Below are 18532 nucleotides of genomic sequence, written 5' to 3' on the forward strand. Positions count from 1 at the left end.
TTCGTAACTTTTATCTTTCATTTGTTTTGTAATGCCATTTGTATTTATATGTTTTATGTCCGTGTTTGTGAGCAGTTCTCATGGCTTTATTACAGCTGCAGCGGTTGTGAAGGCTCTATATCAGGGGGCCCCCATTACGTCGATCACGATTGACCGGTAGCTCGCGGACTGGTCCCAAGTCGATCGGGAGAGGGTGTAGAGGAGAAAAAAAACAAAACAACCATTTGTGTATGTTTGTGGATGTTAGTAATATATTTTTCGTGTTCATGTACACTGAACCCTAACCATCCTATCAGTCTCATTTTCATAAACAAGTATTTAATATAAAATAAAATAATGCAGGTAAATCTTTAACCTACGGTGTCGCGTGACCTACGTCACTGGAAGTTGTTAGCGCTCACCAGTCTGCCATTTGCAGCTTATGATCGAAGCTGTTGCGCTACATCTTTTATCGTTATCATAATTGTCATTCAGACATTGTTTCGTGTACAATTCATCGAGGGTACGTGCAAAGAATAGGAATCTGGACGGCCGAGGGAAGCATTTTCAAAGGGTACGCGTGAGCTACGATCGTTAACAGGCTGTCAAAGTGCCTTGCATGCCTCCACGTCAGACTGTTCCTCATCATGGCATGCGTATGTGCGTGCGTGTGCGTGGTAACGCTTCGGTCGCGGGAGGTTGATTGATCGACAAGTAGATCTTCGGCCTTATAATCCGAAGAGCCTTATCGTGCAGAAAATATGGTACATACATACTGAAAGGGATACTTCACATATGCACGCCATTTCCAAGAGTAAAAAGTCAACATTTTTTCCTATAATTAATTTGAGAAGTTAATTATTTATCCATGTACATTTAATAACCTTAAAACAATCATAAAAATAATATACTTGGCCACCATGTTCATTAAATACGTCACTAGATAACTGTCAAAATCTCCTTACTTGTTAATGCCATTTCCAATGTTTTGGCTCTCTTCCCCTTCATTGGTCAGTAGGATGGGGGTAAAGAGCCTGGTTGTGAAATTGAAGGTCTCTGGGTGCTGGAGTCCACTGGTCCTTGAGCAGACGAAGAAATCAAGAGTTAGCCAGCCTTCAGTGGCTATGACTACACATACTGCACACAGTTAATATCCACCCATCCACTTTCTACCACTTATTAGGGATGTAATGTTTTATGTGTTTGGCCCAACCACCTTGGTCCAGACATGATCGTTCGGTGCATATAGGCATGAAACAAAGAGAAAGTTCTGCACTCCAAAAGCAGGTGGTGGTAATGCATGAAAGCTGCATTTGCCAATGGGTGCATTTAAAAAAAAAAATCATAAAATTCGAAGAAAACTTGAACTGTGTTTGTCTACTATTATGACTTACATGAAGCTCAAACAACATTTTATGACCAATTTATACAGAAGTTATGGGTTGAATACTTGACTCAAACCCACTGTGAGCATGTTTACCAGGCTATAGTTATAAGTAGTTATATCACTGTATGTTCTGAAAATAAAACATTCCTACCACTGCTCATTTGAGTATTTTTACTGGAACTTTGGTTTGTGTCATCAGCACTCGAATTTTCTCCATCAGTGGATCTTGAAACTGGCTGGAAAAAGAGTAGCATCGGCTAAAAAAAAACATGTTCCAAAGGTTGTAACTGTTACTGATAAATTGAACTTTACCGAATGAACTCTGCTGATGAGCTGGTTCCAAACATTCTCAGCATTTGTCCCTTGACTTCTTAAGTAGTCACAACAGCTCTGGAATGAATGCGTATCAAAATCCGTTTAATGTAACAGGAATTAAAATTGAAGGGGAAAAAGAGACCCTGCTTGGAAAAACTGGAAATAAAACAGCTGGAAATTAAACATTCCTATTCAGTTGAAAACATCAATGGCACTATTTTTTTGGTATGCCTTTCATTGAACAGTTTTAAATTTTCTTTCATTTCTTGAGTGATAAGTATTGCCTAATTCCCTGCATTTTTGCTTGATTTTAACATGAGGGGATATAGAAGGCTCTCTACAATACCAATTGCTGTCTTTCACAATATTGTATGAAACATTAAAGAATGCTCTCTGGACATGTTTGAAAAGACAGATACAGCCTCATCTAAGTTGTAGCATCAACAGAACACCAATGTCATAACTCTTTAAAACAAAAATATGGACTATATCGAAAATGAGAGCTACCGGTAATTAGGGGAGAAAAAAAATACCCGTAAACCCCCTGAAACGTCCTTGGCACCAAAATGTGTATTGACCATGGTAATCCTTGAATCCAAATGTATTCATCTTTGGAGCTCAGCCCTTGTCTCATAGTGGAACTTACTGGTGGCCGGGTTACCAGTTTTATCGCAAACAGGAAAACAAAACAAAACAAATAACCCCCCCCCCTACCCAAAACAAACAAAAAACGTTTTGGGGGGCAAAAAAAGCTGATTTTCAAACTTACACAAAATGACTTGTCAAGTCACAGTCAAGTCATAAGAATGCCAAATGAAAGTCAAGTCGAGTCATTCAGAAGTTGTGATGCGACTTCTGCCAGCACTCAAAAATGAGCAATATTCAACTCTGTTTTTTTTTTCATTGAGAGGGATTAATGGAAAACAAGCAGCAACATATTATGGCTAGAGTGAGGGTGTACTGCAATAAAGCATCCCCAGAAGAAGAAAAAAGCCCCTCAGAATTCAGTGGATGCACTTTTCAAATATGTCAGAATTTTTCATAGTAAATGTACTTTTCATGAGCAACCTCTTAAATTAACTTCTATACATCATTTTAATAATTTAATATAGTCTTGATTGAAGACATAATGGAAACGTCCTAAAAATTCTCTTATTGTCCAAACTTACTAAATAACTGCAAACTTCAAGGGCAGTGAGAAAAAACCTGTTTAGCCATGGCAATGGAAGGTCTCTCGATGGGTGTGCTGTTGGCCATGTCAAGCAGAAGTCGCTTCAGTTTACGAGGCATTACAAGCTTCTCACTGGGCAACAGTGTGAACTTTGCTGTTGTCCACAAGACAGCAGCAACCCCATAAACACAAGCCTGGACAGCAGCAGAACATTAACATTGGAAGACTCCTCTTTTTAATGGAGGGCATCAGTTTAGTCTTACATACCTTTTCAGTAACTATTCCATGGTTTTGATATTCAGGGGAAAGATACAATGCATCTCGAGATACTGCAAAGAACACAGTTGATAAGAAAAAAATAATTTCACATACATTCCACAAGCCACTTTGCTACTAAACCTAAAGGCGAAGTCAAGCAAAAAACACGCTTTCTAATAATATAGTCTGTGCATATTCAGATTAATACTGCACTTCTGGATAATTGTAATAATTGTGACATGAAATTGGATTAATTTATTATCGACAGTCTTTTATAATTGTCTTTTCCTGATACAAAAACTAGTAAATATTGGATAGGGATAGGGCGTGCTGCTCTGAATAGCGAAAAAGCAGCATAATTGATACCCACACACAAACATATTATATATATACACACACACACACAATTTCAGGTGAAATTTATTTACATGTCACTGTTGTCATTTGTCACCAACAAATGTGGCCTTCCGAGTAGCCACAGCTAAATTAAGCAAAACTACTGTGGCAAACAATGTGTCACAATATTAAAAGTAGCGATATTGTGTTAGTGTAGCGAAGATTCTGGCCTGATATTTTAAGATACCGTTACCTTGGAATCTGTACATTTGGGGTGGTTGTTTTTGCTCTTTGTGGTTTTTAAAATACTACCGTAACTGAGAAATATAGATAGGTGCCAGAATACTAAAGGACCAAACATAAATATTTATTTTGATGTTATCGTGTGGCCAAATTGGATAATACATCTTTAGGCTTAATTAGAGTCTAGTTTTTAGGTCAATTTCACATTTAACTTTATCAATTGTACCATCACTCGTACCATAAAACGGCGTACCTTCCAACACTGGTAAGGTGCCAGCTGTCTTTCTGTCACTTTTATTTTATTTTTTTCTACAGCAACCAGGAAAACCGAAAGTGATCTTACCAAAGTTTTTAGGTGTCAAGAAAAGCATCGCTCCCTGGAAGCTAATATACACTGTGTCCAGGGATAAGAAAGCTTCAAAAGAAAACAATCAAAGGTGGTTACATTCAATAATTTTGCCTTATTTAAACATAATTTGTGTTCTTCCAACATCTTTTTCAATGACAAAGTACAGAAATTACTTGCTGGAATTTCGCAATAGCAGTTAATAAAAACTTAATTTGGAAGATTACCAGGAAAGTCAAGATAGGTCTGCAGGGATGAGAGGCAGGTGTAACAGAGAGCCCAGAGCTCATTCCCCGTCAGCCCCAGTCCACAGCGAGCGAGTAACTCTCTTAGTGTGATCCACTGTCGGAAAAAAAAATAATTCACTTGAAAACATTCCAAGGGTTTTCTGCCATAACTACTATTTATATTGATGTGAGCAATCTCGGGTTTTGGAGTGGAAGGGGATGCATGTCGCACAAATGAGTCTGCTGCTTCAATTCTTGCCGGTGTTTCTGCTATCTTTGCCTGACTTGATTTGCTTCGCATCACACCGTTTAATGACCAATAAAAAGGGCTGTATTTTTTGGGTGAGTTTGTTTTTGAGATTCAGGCAGGGTTGGGATAGGTCACCACACTCACGTGCACACGAATAAATCTCGTATACAGCAACAAACAAAGCGTGTTTTTTTTCTGCAGTAGGTTTGACCAGTTCTGGCTTTTAAACGACATATTTCAGACATGTACCAAAAAAAATGTAAGAATTGCCGACTTTGTATCTACCATTTACATTCTACCCTCGACACTGTAAAATGGTTGCTTTTGCTACAGTTAACGAGTTTGACATTTCTCATGTTACTGAATTTGGCCATACCCAATTTTAACCAAACCAACAGATTACTTCAATGAAACTACAAAAATCGAAAATAATACATCAAAATTGAAAAGCAAGCGAGGATATCACAAAATAAATTCTATGGCCCCCCTTGAAGAATTTATTTTGTGATTTCACCATTTGTGAATGCACAACAAAGAAATAATTAACTACGACTGACATCTTGTTGTGTTATTTTGACTTCAAGATGGCGCCGCGACAGTATTAATTTTGTTCTTCTACTTCTTCCTCTCATAACTTTGCTGCTTTGATGTGGGAATTTCTCCATTGTGAGACTTTTAAAGGTTTTCTTATTTTATCTTATCTGATCGTACTCTTGGATCTACGATAAAGGAAATGCCAATGTGTTTCTCAGAGGCGGTCATGAACGCCTCTCGAGTTGACCGGAAGAAAAGAAGGGAAGGAGACAGACAAAGACGCACTTGTATTTGTTGAAAAAATGAGAGCTGTGGTTGTGGTTTTATTTATTTTTTTAAACGCAGACTTTATTAATGGTTTTCACAGTCTGAACAAATACAGGTACTGTACGTCTTTGTCCGTCTACGTGGCTTCTCTTCCGTTCCACTTGAGAGGCATTCATGGCCGCCTCTGAAAAATGTAAATTAATTATTACAGTGATCCCTCGCTACTTCACGGTTCATTTATCACGGGTTCAGTGCATCACGGATTTTTTCAAACATATAAAATATATGTATATATATATATATATATATATATATATATATATATATATATATATATATATATATATATATATATTACATATACATGGAGTACAGTACTGTATATGTTGCTCTATGTGACTCGCTGTTGTTTTGCAGCCTCTTAAAAAAAAATATATATATATATATATATATATATATATATATATATATATATATATATATATATATATATATACACACACATGTTTTTTTTACCCGTTTATGTTCATTGGACGCTACTTCGCGGATTGTCGTTTATCGCTGGTGGTTTTGGTCCCCATTAACCGCGATAAACGAGTGATTACTGTACTTCAATGAAACCACGAAGAAAATCAAGTGAGGAAGTCACAAAAATAAATAAATTCTATATCCCCCTACTGAATTTATTTTGTGACTTCCTCGCTAGATTTTCTTTTTGGATGTATTATTTTCAATTTTCGTAGTTTCATGTAATTACAGTAATAGTTAACTCGCATTTTTCAGAGGCGGTCATGAACGCCTCTTGAGTTGAATGGAAGGAGTTCAGCGCCATCTAGTGGAGGCATTGTAGATTGCACCTTTTGATGCGAAGCGTCTAAAGTATGAAAAAAAATTACAAAATAGCCATTCATTGAAGGTGCGCCTCATAATCCAGTGGGTCTTTTAGTGCGGAAAATACGGTAATTATTATTTATGCATTTTCCACCAATTCAGTTCAGTAATACAGTAACGAGAACAACAATAAAGTATGGCAAGGCGTGCTAGGATGGGGCTCAGTACGCTGTTGTCTGTGTCCTGGTTGAAAAGAAATTGTCAATGTCGTGAAACAATTAGAATGGAAAATGAAGATGACAAAGGGGGCACAGTTAAGATTAAGTATAGGATGTTCAATCCATGGATAAATGTTAGATGCAAAAAAAAAAAACATCAATGAGTAATTTGCTGACCTCATCCAGAGATACTTGATTGAGGAAAAGCATGCTTTTGGTCATGTAGTTCTTTGGCATGGAGCACTTGTGGTTTTTGGATATTTTTGCCCCAAACTTGTCATATTCGACATCCACTGGATTGGGAGAAGCAGATGTGCAGGATGGGGCGACATCCCTACTCTCTTCCTTAAATGCATTTACATGACAATCTTGATAATTACTTTCTTCATCTGAAGAAGCCTCAACAGCGTTTCCATTTGCTCTTGATATTGAATAGTTAGCAAGTGAGCTCACACAATCTTCTGCACTACGGCGTGGATACGACTCACTGGACCTTCCTCGGGCGAGTCTTTTGGATCTGTTGCCCCACACGGACTTGCAACACAAATGTTCATCCGCTCCGATCTCTGTTAGGTCTGATACGGGTACGCTGATATTTCCATGTGGTGGAGTGGGACCAGGTGGGTTGTTGGAGTCAGGGACAGAGCAGGAGCGATTTAGCACCCCCTTCGTCCTGTTGAATCTCCTCTGTGCTTTCACCCTCACTGGGGAACTATTGTGAGAACGGCAGTCCTGATCATCTCCTGAGCCCCTGCAGTATCTGTCAGCATTATCTGCATCCTCAGCCCAGAGGGAGGAGTCCCAACCCACGCATACCTGTAATATTTCAGGTGCTTTTACATTCAGCAGAAAATTGAAAGCGGCAAAAGTCAAACATCACGGTAACATTTCAATTCTGGATGCTGCCGAACAACAAACACATTACAGCAGTGGTTCTAAACCTGGGTTTGGTGAATCAGTCTCAGGGGTTCGAAGGAGCCTCTGCCATTGAGGCTCAAGATGTCAATTCATTATGACACGCCCGGTTGGCCATCGCTGGCTGCAGATGATCACCTTACATCGCTTGCCCAATCAGTGCTGCGGGAAATTTAGTTCGCTTCGTAGTCAACGTGTGACTGTCGTGATAGTACGTCGTACAATTTTAAAAACCTACAGTATACTTATGCCATGTAATTTTATTTACGTTTTTCTGTTTTCAATAAATAAAGCAATTCGGAAAATGAATGAATGAATGAGTGTTTTTAATAAATGTGTTTTTTAATGTCTTGAATTTATTATTAAAAAAAGTCATATTTTTATTTTTCACTAAAGAAGGGTTCGGTGAATGTGCATATGAACCAAGTCAAGTCAAGTCAACAGTATTTATAGAGCACTTTCAAACAGCCATCGCTGCATACAAAGTGCTGTACATGGAGCGATTTAACATACACAATAAACTGTAAGACGAAATGGTAATAAAGGCGGTAGAAAGCACCAAGCAGTAAAATCATGCTGAGTCGAACGCCAAAGAATACAAGTGGGTTTTGAGGAGGGCTTTAAAGATGGGAACCAGTTGGGTTCAGTACCTCTAACAAGGTTAAGAACCACTGCATTACAGCTAAAAATCAATAGAAAAAAAGAGACTTTAAACATAGATTACAAAGGCACAGGAATCATTTGACATTATATCACCCCATAATCGAAAATTCGCATCAGGTCGCTTGGATTTTATCTACACAAACCAGTGTATGGTGCAATCAACTGACATTAAAAGAAAAGTTAGGCACTGAGCAATGACTTCATTTGGTAGACCTGCGCAACCTAATAAGAAACAACACAATGATTGTATCACAAATATGCAGAATTTTACAACGTGTGACAGCTCTCACAATGATATAGTGCACCACTAAAATTTGGAAATTCTCCAGTTTGACCGCATTCAGGAAAGTTATCTAACTTTTAAAATCAAGGTTTTTTTTGTTTGTTCGTTAGTGAACAGTAATATACAAAAAGTACTTCATCAATTCCCACAAAACAATGTTGATGTTGTGGAACAGACTAAGAAAGGGCATATTTACAAAAACCTGACAAGTTCAATTGGACATCTACAAAGGTGGGAATCGGCGAACAGTCCCAATGTGTGCCTTTGGTGGAGGTCTGTGCTTTTCAGAATGTAATTATGCTGTACTTTTGTGACTCTTTCATCGTGTAGGTGTGAGAGGGTTTACTTTGAAACCCCACTTTTAACATCTATGGCTTCCAAAACATAGTCAAAAATAATTAAGACAACTATTGTCATTGTAAAGGCAGATTGTTGATATAATTTCGTATTTTCATCGTTACTTGGTAGATTGTTAGCATTGTAACTATATTTTCACTTTGGAAATAGATGTAACCATTTTTTTAGCAATTTAAAACCTGTTTTGACAGTAATTCCATCGAAGCTATAGCCTTGGATTGTTTACGTAAACAAATACAATAACCAACCTGGTGTCTGGAAAGACCGTTTGCCTTGAAAGCAGTGTTCACAGTAAAGTCTTTGCTCATATCATAGGAACTCTGTCTTTTGGATTTTGAGTGTTGCCAAATTGCCTCACCGCTCTCTTGTCCATCTGTGGAAAGATATGGAGAGGAATGGGTCAAGTCAGAAATCATTACAGGGATCAAATGTTGACACAACGAGCAAGAGATGATGGAATGACCTTGGAAATTTGATATTGATTCAATGGAGAGCACACGCCGTCCAACAGAAGACAATTTACGACACACAGCTGCAGACGAGGTGTGGGGCAGCCGTGTTTGAGCCTGAAACAGGATGTCCTGGGGTATTGCCATAAAAGATTGAACATAAAAACAAACAAAAAAAACATTGAAGGCACAATGAACATGTGCAGATACTTGTCTGCATACTGACTCATTTAGACATTTAACAAGATAAGGTAATACGATATATTGATTGTAAACATATACGACTAATCTAGTCCACAATATGCAGAATATCACATGCCCAAACCTGGAAAACGGGTGCGAGGGCTTCCTGTGTAGTCAAGAAAACAGGTTGATGACATGATTGTATGAAGCAGAAATAGCTGAAATAAATAATTAACGACAATTTGACCGAGGGAAGGAAATAAACAACGGAGATAATGCGGTTGCACAAGTGTGCATTCCCTCTTATAACTGGGGATGTGCCTGGGTTCAGAATCAACCGATCACATCCATTCATTTATTTTCTGATCCGCATATCCTCACAAGGGTCACGGGGTGTGAACTGAACTGGTTGACATCCAATCGCAGGGCACACATAGACAAACAACCATTTGAGCTCACACTCACACACAGAGACAATTTAGAGTGTTTCATCAACCTGCCACACGTTTTTGGAATGTGGGAGGAAACCGGAGTACCCAGAAAAATGCACGCAAGCACATACACAGAACATGCAAACTCCACACAGGAAGTCTGGAGCCGGAATCGAACGCTGCAAATCTGCACTGTGAAGCCGACTCGTTATCCAGTCGACCACCAGCCCGCCCTCCGATAGAAGTGTTCAGACTTTATCCTGTTGGTGTTCTTTTTTCCCTTTTAGTGGCCCAAACTCCTTGATTTGTCAAAATAATATTTTAGATACCGGTACACGTATAACATACTAATGTATACTATAAAAATATTTATATTGAAAAATATGTTTTCCTGGTTAAGAACACTGAACCTGTATGAGTGGTCTATTCTCTGGTTTCTTCGCCTGCATTTTCTCCAACAGCTTATGAGTTTCTTCATCCAGCTCAGCTTCCAGTTCTGGTTCGATCACAAAAGTCAATGCAGCCGACAGAGTTGAGCCCAGAGAAAAAACATGGCCCTGGATACCAGCACAAAGAAGAACTTAGAATTCAGGTGCCTAATGAATACTTTCAGTTCAGAAGGTATGTTTGTCATCTGGTTTATTGTACCACTGCAAAGACTTCAGGATGTTTTTTTTTTAAATACCAGTACTTGTTTTTTTTACTCATACATAGTTTCAGACAGTGAAGCTTTTTCAACCTTTATTAGCTGTGTTAAAGTGTAATATGTGTATCAAACAGCTGCAGATGAAAATTCCATGTAAATATCAAACCATTACTTATATATGAAGTTAACTAAATAAATCTCTCTTTCAAATGAATAATGACATTTTATGAGGCCGAGGGTGTGACTTTAAAAGGACACCAAATTTACTAACACCTGCCTGAAATATTGGGAGCGCCCCCCCCCCCCCCCCCCGCCCCCTCAAAGCAATGGCATTAGACTGGATTTAAAACGTTATATCCACTGTTGATCCAAGTGCCCAATTACGGTAAAAATGTCTTTATCCATTTTTTTTTTTAAAACATGGTTTTGGTGTGTGACATATCCATGATAACCACTAATAAGACTACCGGTATATAAGAGACTAATAAGAGTCGAAACTGTCAACATAGAAATCAATACAAAAAAGAAAAAATAATATAGCATTGATATAATAATAATACTGCATATAGTGTTGTTTTTAAAAGCAAAATTGATAGTAAAAAATAAAAATAAAAAAAGGCTAAGTAGACCATAAGTTGGACCATGCTGTATATAACCAGCCTCGGTTATTCAATATCGCTCACCTCAAATGTGTTCCCTGTACTATCAAACTCTGGAGGCACAAATAATCCCTCAGGATCATCTAAAGGACAGAAACACAAAAAACTATCATGATAGTTATCAGAGATGGAGACTCTACCCTCGTTTGCCGATCCGTCCGCGACCTGAGCACCTTTCTGTCATCGTCCCTCTTTGAAATAATCGTCCTCCTCCCCGTCTGTCCTCATCATTTTTAAAGCGCTTCCGTCTTTACATTTCATCAGTCCGCCTGATAAAAAAGCATCCGTGCATGACGCAGAGGGTGAGAGGCAAATGGCAGAGGTTTCATTATTAATAAATGTTATTTAAAGCTCATTAGCTGGCTTGTATGGAGATGTACTGTATGTTCGAATTTCACCTCTAACACCATGTAAAGAGAGACAGAGACAGAGAGAGAGCGAGAGAGACAGAGAGAGACAGAGAGAGAGAGAGAGAGAGAGAGAGACTTGCTTGGAAACTTTACTGTGTAGTTTTACTTGTGCACCTTTCCCAGCCACACTTTCCCCTTCCTCTTGACACTCTCTTCATGTACTTTGATACAGCGCTCTGTGCGCATTCAACTAACATGAAAGTTTCCCTTTTTGACACAAATTATTGAAATAAATGGACTTTTCCTCAATATTTTCCATTTTCTGGCACCCACCTGTGTATATGCGTGTTGTTGCCATAGACTCACCGCTAAGTTGCTCCATAAAGCAAACATTCCCATGTGCATTGAAGGCCAGAGTGTCTGGGGTGATGCACAAAGTGTGGAAGAGGTGGGAGGGTCGAATGCTCTGCAGAGCCAGGACACACTCCGCACACACTGCCCACACGTCCTCCTCAGACAGACAGCTGTCTCGCAAAGTCAGGATGTCTGCCAGAGAAACATTCTCCTGGAAACAAATGCTTATAGTTATGTTCATATAAGCAAACACAAGCCTCGATGTGAAAGAACGGTCACACATAAGTTCCACGACCGGTGTTTTTCGAAATACTGAAAATTCCGTATTGTAGTTTCAGATGTAGTTGGTACTGCTGAACCCACAATTATAAATATCAGTGTTAACCAAAACTGAAAAAAAAAATCCTAGCCATTATCTGCAACCCAAATAGAGGCATGAAAGTAATGACAATCACCCCCCCCCAAAAAAAAAACTGACACGAATAAAGTGAATTCTAAAGGCTTTTCACTACAAGCACAACTTTTATATCCCATGTGACTTTTCTAAGATCCATGCATTTTCGATACCACTTGTCCTCAAGTGGCATCGTAGGTAATTGCAGCCAATCCAGGCTGATGATACAAGGCAATAGGAGGGGAATGCCCTGGACTGGTCCACAGTTATATTGTAGCGTATACATTTAGTATTGCAAGTGAGAATAATATTTTATTAGGCTGAAGCCATTGAAGGCAACACAGTGGTGGTTAGTTTGGCTGCCACACAATTAAGGATTCTCAAACTAAAAATCTCAGTTCAGACTTGCCCGTTTGGAGTTTTCATGCATGGGTTTCTTCCAGGTTAGTTTAGCTTTTTTTCCCACCCCACAGTACAAAAAAATACAAATGAGATTAATTGAAGATTATATTTGCTCCTATGTTTGATTGTGCGTGTGAAGATTTATATATGTATGCACTTTGACTACCTGCTGACCATGGTCCTCCTCAACTCTTGCAAAAGGTCAACTCCAGTAAAATGACAAAAACGTTTCCAGATCACCAATGCCCCTAGTGAGGACAGCGGTGCAGAAAAAGAATGTCTGGTGCAACCATTAAATTCATTGTAACAATAAGTACTTTTTGAAGACAACCAACTATCATGATGCTACAAGCAGAAAATACTGAATTTTATTTATTTAATTTCATTCAATAGCAAGGCCATTTGGCACAATGTTCACCCCATCCTCCACATGTAGACGACACCATGAAGTGATTCTACACACCCCCACAGTAATGTGAGTCATCTGTGAGCTGCAAATGGCCTCAGTTTTCATGCTCAGCTAGCATGTTCAATATAGAATCAACCGTACTAATGTGCCCCCCACCCCCACCTGTGTCCACCCCCACTTCACTGTTTAAGGGTGTGTGTATGGTAAAGCTAATGGAAGCATCACCACAATTGTCACATCCTCCTACCGGTTTATGTATTGGCTTGAACTCTTTATTATCCATCCAGCCATGACCCAAGCTAATCTTATTCTACAAATGATAATAATATAATATGTATCTCAATGCATGTTCAGTTGTCACTGAATGAGCTCCATTAAAAGTTACTTTCAAAGGTATGAAGAAGAAGTGTGGCTCAGTTTTGCATACAGAACTCTGTATTCATGTGAGCTCTGGCAAGATGATCAGGCACACAAATCTATAAATACACATTTTCCCTTGAGAATAATACAAAGAAAGCCAGAAGTCCTATACGCTGTCCCACATAAGTTTTGCTTTGAGTCGAGCATGCTCGGGAGAGTGGCCATGGTCTTTCTTCTGTGTGAGCTTCTGAGATAAACAGCGAGAGATACTGCAGAACCCACAGATGGTGTGTGATTTTGCTGTGTAATTGTGTTAGTGGGAGTTTTTGTGGAAGGTGGGTGTTATCTTTGGCAACTGGGCTTGAAACAATCAATTGAGTCAAACAACCAAATTTAACTGGTCGCCTGCAATTCTTTCAGTGAGATGAAAAGCTCAGCTAAAATGTTATCCATCAAATTCCTCAAGTATCAATAGTTTCGATGTGCCCCTTGCCCAGACAACAAATGACACTCAACTGAAAATGTTGAGGCTTCACCTCACTTAACACACGTTTGTGTGTGTATATATATATATATATATAAACAGCAATAACTGATATTGTGTAGCACACCACTGTTTTGAAATCCTCAAAAATTTGCAAGGGAGGTGCAAGAACCGAAAAAGCTGAGGTTAACCTGACAACCAATGTGCAATCCTCACCACTGGGCGAGTTGTTGTTGACACAGTATTATCGACAGACAATGATAACTACGTGATCAGCGAGATAATTATTGAATGGCGTTTTATCGGTAATTCACTATTGAGATGACCGTAGTTCAAACTACATAATGTTTGTCTTTTTATCGTGTAACCCCACCTTAGGGCTTGTAATTCATGTCATGCTAATATGAATTTGTTCTATCCGCAGAGACTAAACCACCTGTAAACTGCATATGTATTGTCGTGTACAATTTATGCTCCACTATGCTTCTCAGTCCTAGTTTGATTTACGACGACGTACCTCATCTTCGAGCAGGGGAGGCAGATGGTCCATTTCATAGTATGCGTCTTTCCATGAAGTCTCCATTGCAGCAACTTTAGTTCTACCAAGTGAGGGTTTCCCTGTCACAGACAACGGCGACCGCAGTCATGCCTGAGCCCTCCCCCCAAAGAGCAGAGCAGCACCCAGTTCGGTCCAGCAGCTGATGTCAAAAACAACCAATACGCGGAAAAATGCTCAGTGCGAGGCTTGTATTGCGAACATCTTACTGCAGTGACAGTCAAGCTAACCCCACTTTGGTCTCTCTCTCTCTCTCAGACACACACACACACCTCTCTCTCTCTCTCTCTCTCTCTCTCTCTCTCTCAGACACACTCACGCACGCACACACACACACACACACACACGCGCGCGCGCGCTCACACACTCACACGCGCGCAAGAACGCTGATCGCACGCACGCACCCACGCGAGCAACAAACCTAGTCGCAAGCACATTAGTGCGCACACTCCCACATCTATCTATCTATCTATCTATCTATCTATCTATCTATCTATCTATCTATCTATCTATCTATCTATCTATCTATCTATCTATCTATCTATCTATCTATCTATCTATCTATCTATCTATCTATCTATCTATCTATCTATCTATCTATCTATCTATCTATCTATCTATCTCTCTCTCTCTCTCTCTCTCTCTCTCTCTCTCTCTCTCTATCTATCTATCTATCTATCTATCTATCTATCTATCTATCTATCTATCTATCTATCTATTCAGTACAGGACACGGCATAGATACACACTGATATGATTTCAAAATAAAAGCAAATTGAAATGGCTAGATTTTAATTGATTGAATGCATTTGCCGGCTTTCTGCTCATGTTTATACAATTTACAATTTATTTTCATTTCTAAGGTACTCAGGTTTGATTGGACGTCCCATTTTGATATGTTTAATTTACTTTATATACTTTTGTATAATCATGTTTATCTGTTGATATCTTGTATTTATTTTGTTGTTTATTTCTGTGTCGATTGTCATAGAGTTGCATTCATCCACACATTCATGTTCTTTGATTATCTTTAGTATTCGTTGATGGTGGTCGACTGGTTATCACGTACGCCTCACAGTACAGAAGTCATGGGTTCAATCTCTCCCCTTGCCTGCGTGGGTACTCTGGTTTCCTCCCACATCCCAAGAACATGCACAATAGGTTAATTGGTCACTCTAAAATTGTCCTGAGGTGTGATTGTGAGTGTGGATGGTTGTTTGTTTATACTGTATGTGTATTGCGATTGGCTGGTAACCAGTTCAGGGTGTACCCCCCCCCCCCCACCTACTGCTCAAAATCAGATGGGATAGGCGATCTCGAGCCTATTCAGACTATTTTGAGAAGCATTATACAATACATAGAACTATAGTTATTGGTTGCCAGACAATTGGTGCTCAAATGGAAACAAACAACCATTCTAAAGATCAATCATCAACTGAAGACAATTAAGAGTAAAGTGTAGAGTACCTGAAAAATATATGCAATTGAGGGGGAAATGCAAACTCCATACAGGAAGGCGGGAGCTAGAATTCGGACCCCCAACCTTAGAAATGTGAGCAGGGATATTCAAGGAGGAGGTTTGACCCCGGGCATCCACTTGGAGTGCAACCACAGCAACCCCTGAGGAAATAATTGCATTCTTTTTCTGTGGCATCAAAAACAGGTGGTGCAAATCATTATCTTTACCTGACGGCCTGAGGAAGATACACCCCCCAAGCACTCCAAAAGTTATTTTAATTAATACAAAATTAGTATTTATGCATAATACTAAATTTCATTTTCACAATCATTTGATTGTTGTCAATTTCAAATGAATAGCCCTGTGACAAATCACAATGACAAGATTTTTATTTTAAATCATGTAAATAGCATCTTAACACCTATGGTTTAGGGGCATCTTCTCCCCAAAGCCATATTTTACAGTTTCACCGATTGAAAAAAAAAGATAATTGGTATTTTTGTTCAGACTGATTAACCACCCTCCACAAAAGATGATTTAAAACAAGTTTGTGTGTGCAGCTCCTTTGTTTTGTAGTGAAAAAAATATTCCCGGTATATCAACTTTGGTCAAAATCAGTACTTTTTTGATTTTTTTTTCAATACTAAAGAAAGTTTAACAAGGCTGCTGTGGGGCGTTCGCTCACTTCAATTGGGTTCTGCTGCTTTCAATCAAGAAGCCAGTCAGAACACCCCCTTGACATGTGCTCCTCTTCTTTTCTACTAGTCACGGTCGCCCTAAACACAGGACATGGACTGTGCGTAAGGCCTCATCTTCCATGGGTGGCACGTTTTGTGTGATGAGAATTCACCCACAATGGATGTGGATATGTGCAATGCATGTTGATATGCGCACCAATTACACATTAGTACTCCTATGAAGTGGCCAAATTAGAACCATTTGCTTCTGGAGATAGAGAGCCAATAGAGAGTGTCCAAATTCGTAGGCTGCGTCCTCCAAATTAGTCGGCCACAGCCACCACATGAAATAACTTCCATGTCCTCCCCTTCTAGCCTTCAAATCTTACCTAGCTGTGGTTAACTATAGATATGAAATCCCATTCCCGCCAGTTGAAACAAAAATAAATCTACTGCTTGTACAATATACACTACCTACCAGAGAGATCTCATGTACACTCATTGTCTTGTGTCACACCATTTGCTGTCCAAGGTTGTTATTTACTGACGTGATCATGTTGCTTGTAATATGTGTTTCATTGTTTTCCTGGATAATACCTGCAGGCTTATCATTTGTTATTTGTTACATGGTTATTTCCATTACAGAACTGCAAATTTGTTTTATAGTGGATGTATTCCCCTATAGTTTGAGTTGCTTTTCTACTTTTCTTTCCCCAAAGCAGCTTCTGAGGATCTAATCAGTTTTTGCACAGTGGAAAATAGAAAATCCGATACTGGCTATTTTTCTGATCCCTGGTTCTCCCCAAAATTGTTAAATTTCACATTTTCATTGAGGTCGTGTATGCCACACATGTATAATCATTATAATGTATAAAGAGCATCCTGCTATGCGACACCTGCAGTATTGATAGATTATTTTGGAAAAGGAGAAGTGCTCACTTATTCAGATTAAATTTGTGAACAGTATTGGCGAGAAATGAGAAATGCATAACTAAAGTGAAGTAAAAATGAGAACTAAAGTGTTACATTTATATTTTTGTTCAATGTTATAAAAACATGTTGTTTTTTTGGTGATTACTATTTGGATGGCCACTCACCCATATTAATTAACAATTGTGTGATGAAATTTGTTGTCTGGGTATGTATCAGCTGAGAGATGCCGGCTGTACAGTATTGAGTCAGATGCTCAGGCGAGGGAGGAGGAACCTTTGATTTGTTGACTGTCCACCGTGGCATGTTGCGATAATAGGAAAATAATGTTTCTATAGCAGCCCGGTCATTAATATGATCAATTTCCTGTATACCTCTCTACTGATTTATGACTTGAGAAACAAGTGGCGTATCTGATGCTATTGGCTTTCTGGAATTTAATCAGACAGCTTTTTATCTTTAAATTGATTAATGTGGAATTGCTGAATCACTTACACAGCTGCAGAACATACACATATGCACAGACAATAAAACACTATCTAGAACTGATTTTACTTCTTAGACTGCCGGACACTTCCCTTTTACACACTTTCTATGTATGCCATTCTGCAGACATATTTGAGATGCTGATTAGTGGATATGAGGTAGGCCTACTTATGCACAAATAGCTTCTGACATACAAAGTATTACACACAAACACACACAACATTTGTGAGGGAATATATATATATATATATATATATATATATATATATATATATATATATATATATATATATATATACTGTATATATACCGGTATATATATTTTGTACCCAGGTTGCAGTCATTCAACAAAATAAACAATAACAAATAACCACGCAAACTTACCTTGGTATCAGAGTATGAATAATATTGGCCGTAACTTTATAAATCATACTGTACATCAAATTAAAAAAAAAAACACTCACACTTGTTACTAATTCCAAAAGCAAAACAGCAATGAAAAAAGCTCTTTGACAATAAATGTGTGTCATTGTGTCGATTGTTATTCTCCTACTTCGCCTTTTGCGTATTGGCTTTGCGTATTGTAACCTTGTAGGCAGCAGTATGATAGGAATCAAAGCTGGTGACCACTACTGTAGTCAGGAGTTGGTCAATTGTGTTTCCTTTTGAAAATGTAACGACAACACAAGATGGTATCTGTCATGTCTGTTCGAATGGATGGCTT

At 38.7% G+C, this 18532-nt stretch overlaps 1 protein-coding gene across 1 annotated transcript in view; it reads right to left on the minus strand.

Moving 5' to 3' along the window:
* LOC127610801 (kinase non-catalytic C-lobe domain-containing protein 1) overlaps positions 1-14507 on the minus strand; it is a 33528-nt gene extending 19021 nt beyond the window's left edge. Inside the window, exons 1-14 of the mRNA XM_052081243.1 lie at positions 14219-14507; positions 11665-11863; positions 10973-11031; positions 10054-10200; positions 9044-9161; positions 8829-8953; positions 6540-7178; positions 4263-4377; positions 4033-4104; positions 3120-3181; positions 2888-3046; positions 1679-1756; positions 1518-1623; positions 993-1058 (exon numbers count right to left, since the gene is read on the minus strand). Coding sequence (XP_051937203.1) covers positions 993-1058; positions 1518-1623; positions 1679-1756; positions 2888-3046; positions 3120-3181; positions 4033-4104; positions 4263-4377; positions 6540-7178; positions 8829-8953; positions 9044-9161; positions 10054-10200; positions 10973-11031; positions 11665-11863; positions 14219-14284 — 2011 coding nt within the window. The 5' untranslated portion in view covers positions 14285-14507. The remainder of the gene's footprint in view (positions 1-992; positions 1059-1517; positions 1624-1678; positions 1757-2887; positions 3047-3119; positions 3182-4032; positions 4105-4262; positions 4378-6539; positions 7179-8828; positions 8954-9043; positions 9162-10053; positions 10201-10972; positions 11032-11664; positions 11864-14218) is intronic.
* Positions 14508-18532: the final 4025 nt, after the last annotated feature.

The sequence above is a fragment of the Hippocampus zosterae genome, chromosome 11 (assembly GCF_025434085.1).
Source record: "Hippocampus zosterae strain Florida chromosome 11, ASM2543408v3, whole genome shotgun sequence".
Classification (NCBI taxonomy): domain Eukaryota; kingdom Metazoa; phylum Chordata; class Actinopteri; order Syngnathiformes; family Syngnathidae; genus Hippocampus; species Hippocampus zosterae.